This window comes from Crocodylus siamensis, chromosome 4 (assembly GCF_052110815.1).
Source record: "Crocodylus siamensis isolate JL-2025a chromosome 4, ASM5211081v1, whole genome shotgun sequence".
NCBI lineage: Eukaryota > Metazoa > Chordata > Crocodylia > Crocodylidae > Crocodylus > Crocodylus siamensis.
Genome location: NC_143398.1, coordinates 107205033 through 107218717, shown reverse-complemented (window position 1 = coordinate 107218717; position 13685 = coordinate 107205033). Strand labels below are relative to the sequence as shown.

Sequence of the window (13685 nt, the reverse complement as noted above, 5' to 3'; positions counted from 1 at the left end):
GCATTAGGGGCTAGAGCTCTCATGGAGGTGACAGCTATCTATGGAAAGATTAAGGTAAGGACACGTACAAAATAAGGAATGCAATAAAACTATCTGTTTGATGCCTCTCATGCTACTGTAAGAACAAGAGCATGACTTAGTGAAAAACAATGCATCTGAAACCAGATCAAAGGAATTATTTATACAACACTGTGCTGAATATTTTTTTGAAGTAAACAGTTTGGCAAGACAAAAATATAAGTATTTCCACAATTAAAAATGCGCCTTTACCAATCGCTCAAGGATCCAATATATGGTTGGCTTAGCAGCTGAATAAGAATGAAGCAGTCATCCCATGGATGAAAAGGACCCTTGAAGCAAGAGGTTCCCACATATGGGTTTTACTGTGCATCTTAAAACAACATTAGCTAGCATAAAACTGCAGGGAATATTAGTGCTTACACTTAAGACCATAAGCTGAACCATCTCCCTCCCTCCTGATGCAGGAAGGCTCAAGTACAGGCACACTGCTGACAAAAAGATGGGAATTTAGACTAAAGTGAACCACCTATCCGCTATGGCAATACCCGCACTTTGTAAACTCCCCTCCTACTATCCCAGCAGTAGTGTCACATTCATAGTGTTTCCCTGAGCCCAGGTTTTTTGGATCTAAACAAGGTAAGATAGCTTATCACTCTCAAACAGGGACAACTACATTTTCCATTTCACTTTAATGGAGACTGGCAGCATAACTAGCATCTGCCGGCAGTGCTGTTAAATGAAACAATGTTGTCATTAGACAAAAAAAGATGCCACTGAGTTGATGTGCGTTTCTCAGTCTAACATGCAGTTTTATCTTCCTCCGTTACTTGTCAGTTAGCAGCTCTCACCAAAGCTGCTGATACCCGACATGTAAACGTGCCATGTAACTCAGGCTGAGTTATTTGGGGGAGGGTACTCAGGAGACTCCAGACTTGATGACTTGGGTAAAAGTCCCTCACTTGACTGCTGCCTGCAGCACCTGCTCCCTCCTTTGGGGGTCGCAGAAGAATCGGAGTTTCCGAGGTAACAACTTCACCTCCACAGGCATGGCTTCATACTCCTCGCTGTCTATGCCGAAGAAGCCTTCTGTGCCCTGCCAAGAATCGCAAGGAAGCTTGGAGTTAGAGGTGACTCAGCAATCAATGCTCTAACTAGTACCTGAGCCCGGTGATGTTTCTTAACAGGCTACAATTGAAGGAACCGCTGGAGCTTCAGCTGCCGGTCTCCTGTCTTTCAGCCTAGCTGGTCTCCCCAGCACAAACAGAACTGTACTGGCTGCACCTAAATAGATTAGCAGACTGCTGCAGATTACCTCACTTAGTAACTAATTGGTGGTAATTAAATGCTAGGCAGCTTTAAAGACCTGCAGTGCTTGTATTTAAGGGTTCTAATTTCCATGGAATTGCAGAGAACAGCAAGGTGGTGTTTCCTTGGCCTGGCCTGGTGGTAACAAGCTAGAATAGTTACATAATAGCTATGCTATGCCACAGGCACCTCTTTATACTGGTTTTGTTGTATCCGTCCCCACTGCTATGGCACAGCCCAGCAAAACTCTTGCCTAGGAAGGCGTCAATCAGGCCTAGAGGTGGGAAGTGGCTCCTCAACCTACAGGCCAGAATAAACTGATGCAGCCAAGTGAATAATCCCACTGTTGTTATATAGTCACACATATAAAATCACCCAGGATTAAGGCCTAGGCATCTGAACAGTGCACATGTTCCTTCTGTAACCTAATCAGGGGCCTGCCTTGGTTACCCAAGTCCTCTGCACCAGGTGAGTTTCAAAGAGTATTTTGTTAATAGACTCCACATTTATGGTTCAACTATATCCAGCCCAGAGCCCTAGTGCTTTCGCATATTTTTGAGTCACAGACTTCATTGACACTGGAGCCACATGAGAACCGGGATGCTGCCTAATGAAAACATTCAGCATTCAATCTAGCAGTTTAGGGGAGGACTTCATCAGAACAGGGGCGACTGCCCAAAAGTTTCTCTACTCCGAAAGCCCCATGGATCCATAAGAAATATTAAGAGTCCTAAAAAAAGATTACAAATATCTGAAGACAACAATGACCTATTACACACAGACATCATCTCCATGCGAACAAAGGGCTCAGTTCTTTTGATGGGATGTCTCAGGATGTTAAAGCCACACATATATACCCAACCTGCCAGATTTCTAGGAGGCAACTAAAAACTAATCCTGCTCAAGCAGGACTGATTTTTCTCCTTTTCCCCCTTAGCATCCTTTTTCCACTGGGAATGCCACACACTTTTCCAGAGTCTTGGAATTCACGTTCATCACAGATACTTCACCTCTTAGGTAAGCCTCTATCACAGCCTGCACAAGTCTCCATAATCCTACACTTCTGTTCTCCATTGTCTAACTCCCAGCAGTGCTCTTCTCAGTGATCTAAAAACAGACTTCAGTATCCAGAGTCCAGTTAAGAGGGCATGGGTATGCACCAAGCTCTGTGCCTGGGCAGGAAACCATATTTTCCTTTCCCACTGCTGTTTCAAGTGGACTGTGACTTTCCACTGGGAGAAGGGACAGGAGGGGATTTCACCCTCCCCTGGGTCCTTGATCAACCACAAGAAATGCTGAACTCAGGATTCCATCCACACTCTCCTGGCTGACTCACTCTGCTGGACATGGCCAATTTCCTACACAGTGAGGATGGCAAGATCACCTATCTATGATGGAAATCAAGGTTTCTCTGGTCTTACCTCCGGAAGCTTTAAGATGCATTTGCTGGCTTGGAGACACTGACTTCCTTCAGGACACATCTGGGGGTCACGCACCTTTTGACTTCTGTTTGAACCCCCCAAAAAAGAGAAAGATTAGCTTTCCTAGCGGATGCACTCATGGGTAAAGACATAAGTGCCTGGTAGGCTTACTGCCTCCCTAAAAAGAACAAGTGAGGGAACATCTGTCATACTTAGTGTGAGGGAGAGTTCATACTCAGAGTTAGACGTTGCTTTGCCACATGACTGCCAATATGCCTTGAGCAGGCCCAGTTTGTTGTTGCTTTCTTTAGGTCTTGCTGAGAAGTCTGCCCACCCTGCCATCCAAGCAGATGGTTTTGTCCATTGACAAGCAGAGCTGGGTCACTCCTACAATGTATAAGTACTGTCTTCTCACTTAACGCCAGACCCCCAACAATTAATCGGTGGCCTTGCCAGCTCTGTTGCCCCACAAAACTCAGTAAATATTTGATCTGAAAAATTAAGCTAGTTCACTTGTACTGTATTTTTAAGTCAGGGTTTGACAGAAGCTCCTTCAGTTTCAGCACGAGTCCAATGAAAATTAAAGGTTGCCTTATTAGCACCGTATGTGTGGAAGGCCAAAGCCCATGGTTTTATGTCTGAAAGAAAATGGTCACCTTTATAAACTATATCAGTTTCTCTCTCTGTAGGGGACAGTGAGAGTCCCATTACCTGTGCACTTCAATATTATATATATTTACTTTGGTCCTGTTCCAGATGTAGGAAAGGACCCTGATGCCTATTCTTTTCCAGCAAGAGAAAAACAAGGCCAGTTGACTAGTTTAGGAAGTCTGGGGCACAGTGGGGACTTGGACCTACGTCACCCAAGTAGTGTCCTTTCCACTGGATCATCTCTTAACTTAAAAAACAATGCTCTAATATGGTCAGGCTCTTTGCAGTGTTAATTCACCAAGGCTGATAGTCATCCTGATGCAGAAAGGCAACTTGAGTTCTTCACTTACAGCCTTGCTACAAGACTTAAATGGCACACTGGCCTTTTGCTAGCCCTTTACAGAAGAACACATGGGCCTTGTTCCACATGACATGGTCATTATGCTTCTTTCTGTTCCCACATGCAACAGTCAGGTAGGTAAGCAGAACAGTACACAAGCCCAGGATTATCAAGAAGCAGGGCAGAACACTCAATTATTCCACCAGAAAACCATGGATCTACAGAACCAGCAGAGATGACACATCATCATCTGCCCATAAACATTCATGGAGCTCAGAAAGCTATAACAGGCTGATAAGAAGGGAATGTTCAAACACCTTCCTTACTGCTCAACATGGCATCAGCAAAGCCCCAAACATAACGGCTGTGCACCTATGGGAATAACGCTGTTAAGAATGGGCACCATCAAACCATAGAGCCCTGGGAATAAGAGAAGGTGACCAGAAATCAGGGGTGACCATAAACAGTGCAGGGAGAAATGCTAACAAAAAAGGGGCAGCTAAGGCTACAAGGACCGCAGATTTGGGAGGGGGGGGTCATATTGTATATACACACACACACACACACAATCTATATCTAGATATAAATAGATATAAAGATTAATGAGCAATTGCATGGGAAGTAGTGTCCTCCCTGCAGTATAATTATATATTATTGGCAGCATGCAATGCTGGACAGTGCTTTACAAGCAGTAAGGTATGCTGCCTTCTAGAAAATGTCTACCAACTAAGGCTCCGGCCCTTGCTAACATACCCATACAGGCAGACTCCTCTGTCCACTAAGGGCCCCAAGGAAGTCCCTACAGGGAGCAAGGACAGCTGCCAACCTCAGGATCAAGGAAGACAAGACAGAAACAGGACAGAGCAAAAAGGTTGGAAAGGGAGGAGGTCAGAGAAGCAGACAGACATACAAGAGGACAAATACATCCCTAGAAGTCCAACCCAAGGGCCAGAAATGGGCTCAGTTTCACTCAGCTCCTTACTCTCACGTAAAGAGAGGAAAAAGAGAAAGACCAGAAAAAAAAAAGTAAAACAAGAATAAAAATACCTAACAACAGCACAAGTTGCCAAGTATGCCCCACCATATATTCTAACTCTGAACATACAAGCAACTATAACCCACAGCACCACCTGCTGTAATACACAGCATTATACAACAGGGGATGTGCCTTTCTTACCCCAGGTGGTGACCATGCACATGCCATGAAGTGACAGCCCACACCGTTCAATCCAGTACTCAAGCTGGAGTGTGGGGTAGGAAGTTACTGATGGCTACAAGGCAATCCCTCACCTCTCCTTTCTCCCTACCCAGCAGCAATATGAAGGTTTGGTGCACTTTAAAACTCATGGCATGACTCTCTTGAACTCTACTGGCTCTTGCCCTCTACCCCTTCCTTCTGGTTCCCAAGTGGCCACTCCAAATTGGCCCCATATCCCCGTCTCCCACAAAGATTGCACAGAAGGGCTGCACTATCAATCACCTTCACACCTGCCTGTACACAATATTGCTGAAAATACCCTCCTCAATGCAGAGCTGCTGGCTATGTAAAGCACGACAGAACCCTGTCACCCCATCCCACACAGATGTTCTTGAAGACAAGCTCCTCTGCTTGGGATGCTGTGACATCAGGGATTCTGCGATGGAGACTGCTTTGGAGAATTTCCTTCAGGTGACATATAATGGCAGCTCTCCCATCCAAGCAGTTTGCTTAGTTCATTTCTACCTTGTAGGAGCAGCCTTTTCAAACGTCTTCTCTTTCAAGGGCTGGGCAGTTTCCTTCTTTCATTTTCTGAGACTAAGCTAAAAAGACATGATTCTTTGAAGCTGCTGGAGCTGCAGCTTTCTGTTGCTGCTGTTAATTAGCTCCAGCCAGTAGCACAAGCACTGCGTATTATTATATTGGTGACTGAATGTGAATGAGAGAGGCCTCTCCTTTTGGTATCCAGCTAATTCTCTCTGATACCTTGGACATCTTAACCAACACAGTCTGCTTAGAAAGACAGGGTCCTCTTGCTGCTGATGGTAACAGTAGCAACATGCTTTCCTTCTACCAGTCTTTCAAGCACAGATCCAAACCCAGCGACCTACAGTCAACACAGCAACACCTGATCAGTTATGTGCTTGCAAGTTGGCAGATTTTGTTCCCATTGAGGTAACGTGGCATACTCAAATAAGGTGCCTGCTGCTATTAATACTGTAAACAAGATGCAGATGTGCAGTTACCAAGGGGGATCTAAAAGCTACTTATAACATTTCCAAACTTTCCATTCGGCTTCACTAGAGGGGGCCCTAGGGCTGGAGAACAGCAGCAGAAACTGAACCACCAGCTGTTAGAAATGGGAAAAAAAAAATAAAAAAAAAATTAGAAAAATCAGACATTTCAAGTCCCTTTACTTCAATGAAAATGCAGTATTACTTGGTAATGGGGCCACTTGCAGGAAACGAGCTCTGACCAGCACCTAACATGTCTTAATGGCTTATTTGCAGATCAGGAGAAATGAGTACAATCTCTGGAGTGCCCCACATGATGCAGGTGGTAGGTAATGGGTGAGAAGGCTGTGAGCCTGGGACCACCCTCCCTCCCCTAGAACTCCCTTCTCTGCCCTGGTCAGTCCCCACCACACTATCCCCCTTAAAAATGTACTTCTATCCAAAGGTCTTTCCAGCTCAGTCTTCCCTGTCACTGAGGAGTTAACCAGTAAAAAGACTGAAGATCTTAACTCCTTCTCTTAAAAAACCTGAATGTGGAACGAACAAGACACTGTCTAAACATCAATGGATTGGTCACATTGATTCTACTCCAGCCTGTCTCCGTAATCCCACCATACAAGATTTCTGGGGCAGGGGTATTATTTTCATGCCCATTTTTAAAGCACCAGTCCCCTGAGGACACTGTACTAAACATCAGTCACAGTACCGAGGAAGAACTTGGAGCCACATTGTGTAGAAACAAGGACTAGTAACATTAAAAGTAATGTGGGTTAGTAAGACAAAACCCATGATTCTCACAAGGCATTCTCCATTTCAGCCAGGCAGCTTGATGTTGACATAGGGTGACCATAAGGACATCTGGGACACTGCTGCTCCCCATCCCTGGTCAGTGGCACTGCTGCAGGCAGCAGGCAGGGGTTGGGTACACTCCACCAGGGTGCACCATGCTGCTCCGTCTCCCCACCAGACTACACCCTGCACCCCTGTGATTCTGGGACTCTCATTTTAATTTTGACCAACTGGCCAGGACTGGACTTCGAAATGCAGGACTGCACTAGCCAGACGGGGACCTATGGTCACCCTATGCTTACAGCATATACCACAGGGAAACCAAGAACATAGAATTAGTTTTGTGACCAATTTAAAATATCTTACATCTTAAAGTGGCCTTCTAATACTCACCCTCTGTTTATGAAGTTTCCCTGGCTAACTGTATCTGGTTCAATGCAAATATTCATGAAGTCTTCTGTGCGCTACGGAAAAGATTTAGAATCCAAATGCTTACTGTGGGTCATACATGCCACGCAGCAGTACATTCAAGAAACCCCTGCACAGAAAGAGCATGTTCCCCCATCCCAAACTGTCCCTCACAGAAGAGGTGGCTGATTGGTTGGTTGGCTGGGGTATTTCTGGAGAGAGAGAAAAGACTTTTTTTTAATTTACAGAGACAGTGCCAAGTTAAAACCAGTATCTTATATTCTCCCATACCAAATAGCACTATCGAGCAAGAAAGTTAAGTATTATTATTCTAATATTTACACAGTTGGTCTTTTTTTTGTATTTTTCCCAACTGCTACGGAGAACAAAAATAGACCATTCATTTTTACTTTTGTTCACACCATCAGTTTTTAGTCAATATGTACTGGATTCAGTATGTGTTAGAATTAAAAACAACATATTTCATTTAGTCCTTGGCTTTGTAAAAACAGAGATTTAAGTTCAAACTTTACCACGCTCTCTCTCTAAACTCCTCGCTCTGTTACACACCTTTAAGACAGGTCTACACAAAAGGTTTTGTAAATAGAGCAAAACTAAAGCTTTTCAAAACTGGTTGAAATGTAATCATTTTACACCGGAAGACATTCTAAGGTAGATGCAGTCCTACTAACAAAAAAAATATTTACTAGTATAGCATATTTTAGTATTTTACCTCTCCAAGGTGCATCTATATTAGGAGGATTTCTAGCATATGTATATGTGACAAATCTTTCTGAATATGGGTCAGATCTATGTCAAGTGAGGAAGGGAGAGAGGAATAACACTTGTTACTCATGGGTCACATCTACAGATTGTGGAGCTACACGGTGGATTCCAAAGGATCACTGCGGTCATAAGACTTGATACATGAAGATGCTCAGGGCTCCTGGGATGAGACTGAGGTTATGTGAGCTGTTCTAGTCTAACTGTGCTAGTGACCAGAGGTGGCTATATGCCCCCCACTTCCCACTTAATAAAATGCCGTTACTTATTGCTGCTGCTTTGAAATGAAGTGAAGGAGTAAAGAGGTGACCCCAAGCACTGGATTGTGCTAGTGGAACACTAAAGTTCCCATTACAATACTTAAGATCAGTGGTCTCAAACCAGTCCAGTTCAGCAGTGACTAAAGCTGTTGCTAACTGTGCAGTTCTCAGCATACAGATGTCCTCATCACAAGAGCACCATGACAGCTGGCATAGACTAATCTCTGTCCTGTGGAAGGTCAGCGCAGGGATGAAAGGTTATACCATGTTGCATTGTTTGTCTCTAGTCCTACAGAGCTAGAACTTTGGCCCAGCACTTACCATCAGAAGTAATGACCGAAATCTACCCAGAAAGCTTTCACAGTAATGAAATCACACCAGCCATGGACTCCAGCCAGGGAAGGTTTTAGGAACATGAACAGCTGTGTAAGCATGCCAAGGAGACTAACAGGGACAGCTTGCTTGATTTGTCCCTCCAAAAAAAGATCACCAGTTCCTACCCTCTTTAAATTAAAATGGCTGCTGTCCTTGTTTTACTGCCAACACTTTTTGGTCCTTCACTTTGCAATCAGTAAAGAGAAAAAGACAACAACATTTCAGGCAGACACCCAGGCTCACTGCCTCACTTCAGCAACAGTAAAAAAATACCTCCACTCTCCCACCACAGGGCAAGGAGAGGAAGCTCTTCTCAGGGGGACTTTTTCCTGCTCTGAAATCCTAAAGCTTGAATCTGGTTTGTGAAAGCTCCCTGTAACACCTGATTTTCCCTATCTGCCCAACTTGGGTCTTGCAATCCAGTCTCACGTGTCCCCCAGAATCTGTACAATAACCCATAAAACCAGCCCACCCCGAGCTCCTCTGTGGGCTGATGCTCCTGCAGGCACTGCATGCAGCACAAAGATGGGAGCTCAATGAGAAAGGAATGACTTGGCCTGGAAGGGAATGCTCAGAATTTAAACTGTGCTCTCACCATCAGATCAAGCTGCCTGTTCTGAGTTGTGATGGAGAGTTCAATGGCAGACAGCTTCACTTCTTCCCAGGCCTCATGAGCTGCCTCTTGGGGGATTTCTGAGAATCCAGAAGGGAAGAGATCATTAAGCAGAAAGTAAACTACACAGACCAGTGTTCTACTGCTGTGAAGCATAAAAGACCTGTGTCAGCTAAAACCACTTCAACTTACTATTTCCACAAGCTCCATTTCTTTCATATTTCTGAATCTACAGTGGGAGAGGGGGACATTGTGAGGGCCAAGTAAAGTTTGTGCAGTAATCAATCAATTTATCACCCACACTGCACTGAAGTCCTAAAAACAGTCCCACAGACTGACAGATCTCCTGAACTTTTATTATAGAAGCATTTAGCAACCTATAGAAGGAATGCTGCTAAAGCTGTGACATTCAGGTGCAGTACAGTTGTCCTACGGGAACTCAATACCCCAGCCAGAATCCCCAAGGTTCACAACCAAACCATCTGGTCTTCCTTCTAAGTTGTCTCGTCTAGTCAAGATCTGAATGGGCTGTATCACTATGGAGCAAACAGGATACACAGAAATGTTCTGTTCCTTTATGCACACACGATTAAGTAGGAATAACCAAGAGAGTAGCATCATGTGACAGGGCCTTTGGGATGGCAACCACAGGGAAAGAGCAACAACCATGAACAAAGCCTTGGACAAAAAGTTTATATACTGCAGCCAATATTCAAGTATAAAAATGTGCACACAGGATCTCATCCATTAGCCTCTCCACAAAATCGCCTCATCAGTACACACTGCACTTCTGAACAGGTCTGTCTCAATATCTATACCCACATACCTTTTGCAGGATGTGACCAGTATTGCAGAAGTCTTCTGTAAATCCTCACGTATAAAGGGGCTCTGGGCAGTTTCTCTTCTGACTCTTCTGGAGGTCTCTCAGTTGGACCCAAATACATGAGAGAGGCTTGATGCTTCTGAGGCCATTTCTGGGATTTACAAAAAGAAAAAAAGAAGGAAAAAAAAACAACCCCCCAGCTTTCTGTAAAGTAACCATCTGTTTATTCTGGCTGAGGGACTGGGAGGGGTCATCTACAACCCTCTAAGAGTAAAAATCCCACCACCCGCTCATCCCACTTTTAAGGCTCCCCAGCCTTTAGATTCCCTTGTGGGAGAAGATGTTCTACCAGCTGGCAGGGACTATGAAGGCTCCACAGCCAATTAAGCTGATATTTAAATTAAACACACTCTAGAAACTCATCCAATAGCCTACATGCACACAGTATTCATCTATTCTTCTAGGCATAAGACTATATTAGGGCTTGTAAGTCATAAGCTTGGTTTGAATCTTAGACTATACATTATTGAGCCAGATTCCTCCACACCGTTGAACACAAGGAAATGATTTCAGTACAACTTGCTTATATTAATGAGACAGAAATCAGGCTTGCACAGGAAGAGTAGCACATGCACAACAACTGTAAACACAGGACAAACAGGGCCCTGAGTTTAGACTCTCTTTCAAATTATCACAATGTCTCCAACACTACTGGTACTCTTGCATGCTTCCTAGTTCTCAGCCATCTTTTTAGAAGGAAGTGTAATGCTCTTTTACACATCAAATGGTAAGCTCTTTGCCCTTCCCACTGCACTTAATTATGGCCAGCCCATTTCAAAAGGGCAGAGAAAATGGCAAAAGGCAAAGACAGACTTTAAAAAGTGGAGAGATTTCAGATGAATATAAAACAACTCACAACATTGAAAAGGTCAGACTCTTTTAGCTATATTAAAAGAAGGAAAAAAGGGGCCTTCCGGATATTATATGATGAAGGGATGTTAAGCATAAGGGATAACCAGCCAATGGATCCCCAATGACTACTATTGCGGCAAAAAATGGAGCAATAACGGTGTTTTCAGGTTAGTTATTTATATGAATGAGATGAAAATCCTTAGTTACATGGGGTAGGACACAGATGTATACAGTTACCAATACTCATTTTCAGGAAAGAAAAGCCAACCACTATGTTAAGAAGACATTTCCCATGTGCCATGCTGTGACCTGTCAGTCAGTGATCAGGGCATTAACACCCCCCTGAATTATCCTATGCTGGCCACTGCCATAGATTAGGAGGGGAGGGGCAGTAGCAGGGGGGCACTATAAGACTTAACCACTGTGGTGGTTCCTGTGTGTTCTGACACCATTCACACAAAGGTTGGTCGGTGTGCCAGCAGTAAAAGGGATTAGATAAGGAGTGACAGTGGAAGTGCAGGACCTTTAATGCAGGTCAAATTTTAAATTTCATAAAGTTCCCTTAAGCATCAGACAACTTTAAAGGTGAGACATAAACAATTAACCTTCATGTTTATTTTATTACACATGGACGCCTGCAACTGTCTGATTATCAGCATTCACATGCAGTCTAATTATAGGCACATCTTCCATCAGATGAATAAATCAGAGGAAAATATTATCGTCAGAAAACCTGGAGCAAGACCGCATTGGAGAAAGGAGGCTGAGCACCCTCTCATGGCAATCGTCTGCACCACAGTCTCTCCATAGCTTCACAAATGGTTATTAGTCCCCCTAACAATTCTGAATATTTTTCAGCAGCTCCCCAGACAAGGTCTTATAATAATGAGAAGACACACACACACACACCTCTCAAATGTGTGTGTTCTGAGGCAGCTCAGTAAGCTGCTACATATGCAAACAGTTTACTGCACTTCATAAAATATATACACTGCCTTTCTCCACCCTTCCCAGATGCATAAAGTTCTTTTTTCTTCTTTAGTTACCTACGGAGGCAGTAATATTTTACCTTGAGTGTACTGAAAAGGTGAGCTGCTTTGGTTTTCAGAGGCCCAAGGTACCAGTATCTAAAGGGAAAAATACAGGACTTATGAGAAACTTATGGGTGTTAGGACTGTGCAAAATCTTTCCTGGTGCAATGTATACCAGCATGCATAGACCTGATATCCACTGAGGTTCATTCTTTCCTGTATTCTTGAACTTCAGAATACAAGAAGAATAATTTTATACATTGAAACTGTTCTCAGCTCATTCACACACAGCAATGAGAACTACCAGCTGCTCCCCTTCTCCAAGCCTTAAGGTAGTTCTTCTATGAGGCAGTTCTTCTGAGGTAGTAGACCTGTGTCTACCCCCTAAGGTAGTTATTTTATGTTCTGTATTCCTTTACTTCCCCTGCACCCAACATCTGAAGGACTGATCAGCACTATTTCCCTTCAACGGCCTGGGAAATAAATGGTTTCTGCTCTGGAGCTACGTCACCAGACATGCGGCACCGTTCGATGCAAACAATTACACATAAAATGTTCATCTGGAGCCAACCCAGCATTTATTAGTTCAGTGATCAGAAGACAGTCATCAAAAAGTATATTCCGTGACACTTTTGGCAGGAATTGAAGGACAACACTATTGAGTCTGAAGTTCTTTTCTGGAGTTGGGCTACATAGGCTGTGCGTGTCTGTTTTTTGGTGACTGAATCCCATTGTGCAATTTCACTGAACAGGGAAAGTTTCTTCCTACTGGCTCAGCTGCGGATAAAAACATCCAGAACTGAGCACCATAAGGAAAGTGAAAAGTTAATATCTGCAAAAACATCAGAACTGAAAATAAAATGCTAATTTCATACGACAGGAAACACCATAACATTTTACATTCTAACCTATTTACTGCTGTGGGCAAGGTCTGGGTTTAATGCCAAAAGTGAACAGATAGGAAAGTGCCAGAGCTCAAGAAGGACTACAGTGATAGAGCTGGTATGTGAAGAATATAAAGAGATATTTAAAAAGGTACAACTATAAGAAACACTCTATTCTTTACTTGCTAACTTTAACTCCTGTGTCTCGATAAGATCCCCATCTTAGCCCAGTCACTGCAAACACAGGTTCCTTTTCTCCCTGTAAAGAAAAACAAAGTGTAGAATTTACATCTTCTTGTCTTTCTCTGCAAACACAAGTCAGTCATTCCTGCAAAGGCAGCTGATTTATGGTCAGTCTCAGAAATGAAATTTCCCATCAAGGGTGTATGCCATGACAGCAGGCAATAGGGGTTGAGCAAAACACAAAGAGTATATTTCCTTGATTACTCCCAACAGAGAGGAAAGAGCTGAAGGTTTCTAGCAGATTGAATATCCCTGCAGACCCAGCAAGGGCCACTACATTTTGTGGATACAGTTAGGCTAAAACAAAGAGTGCTGCACACCACTGCTAAGCACCAACCATTCAGGCAGCCATTTGCTTGCAGAACAGAAATCAGAAAAGAAAAGGTGCTCTAAAAGGGGAACTGACATGGTCAGTAAGTGTCTAATCTCAGATTTTCCAGGATGGCAGGCTGTAAATTTCAATATATATGCAAGATAGAATTTAAATCATCTCAGCAGTGCTGTTATTACTCTATTACTCCCAGCATGACACTATTTGCAGGTTTTGCATTCATCTAGTACTTTCAGCCTCACAAGATTTCTAGACATTCAAACATTTCTTCCAGCTTACAACAT

General features: G+C 43.5%; 1 protein-coding gene across 4 annotated transcripts in view; it reads right to left on the bottom strand.

The window, feature by feature from the left end:
- Positions 1 to 805: 805 nt before the first annotated feature.
- AGK (acylglycerol kinase) overlaps positions 806 to 13685 on the bottom strand; it is a 40201-nt gene continuing 27321 nt past the window's right edge. For 3 of the 4 annotated variants that reach the window (XM_090043305.1, XM_090043306.1, XM_090043307.1), the window contains 7 exons: positions 13010 to 13086; positions 11982 to 12039; positions 10004 to 10151; positions 9160 to 9257; positions 7132 to 7202; positions 2748 to 2832; positions 806 to 1114 (listed from right to left, as the gene is read on the bottom strand). In XM_090043305.1, the coding sequence (XP_089899431.1) occupies positions 977 to 1114; positions 2748 to 2832; positions 7132 to 7202; positions 9160 to 9257; positions 10004 to 10151; positions 11982 to 12039; positions 13010 to 13086 (675 nt within the window). In that variant the 3' untranslated portion in view covers positions 806 to 976. The other variant, XM_090043308.1, reaches the window with a different exon arrangement.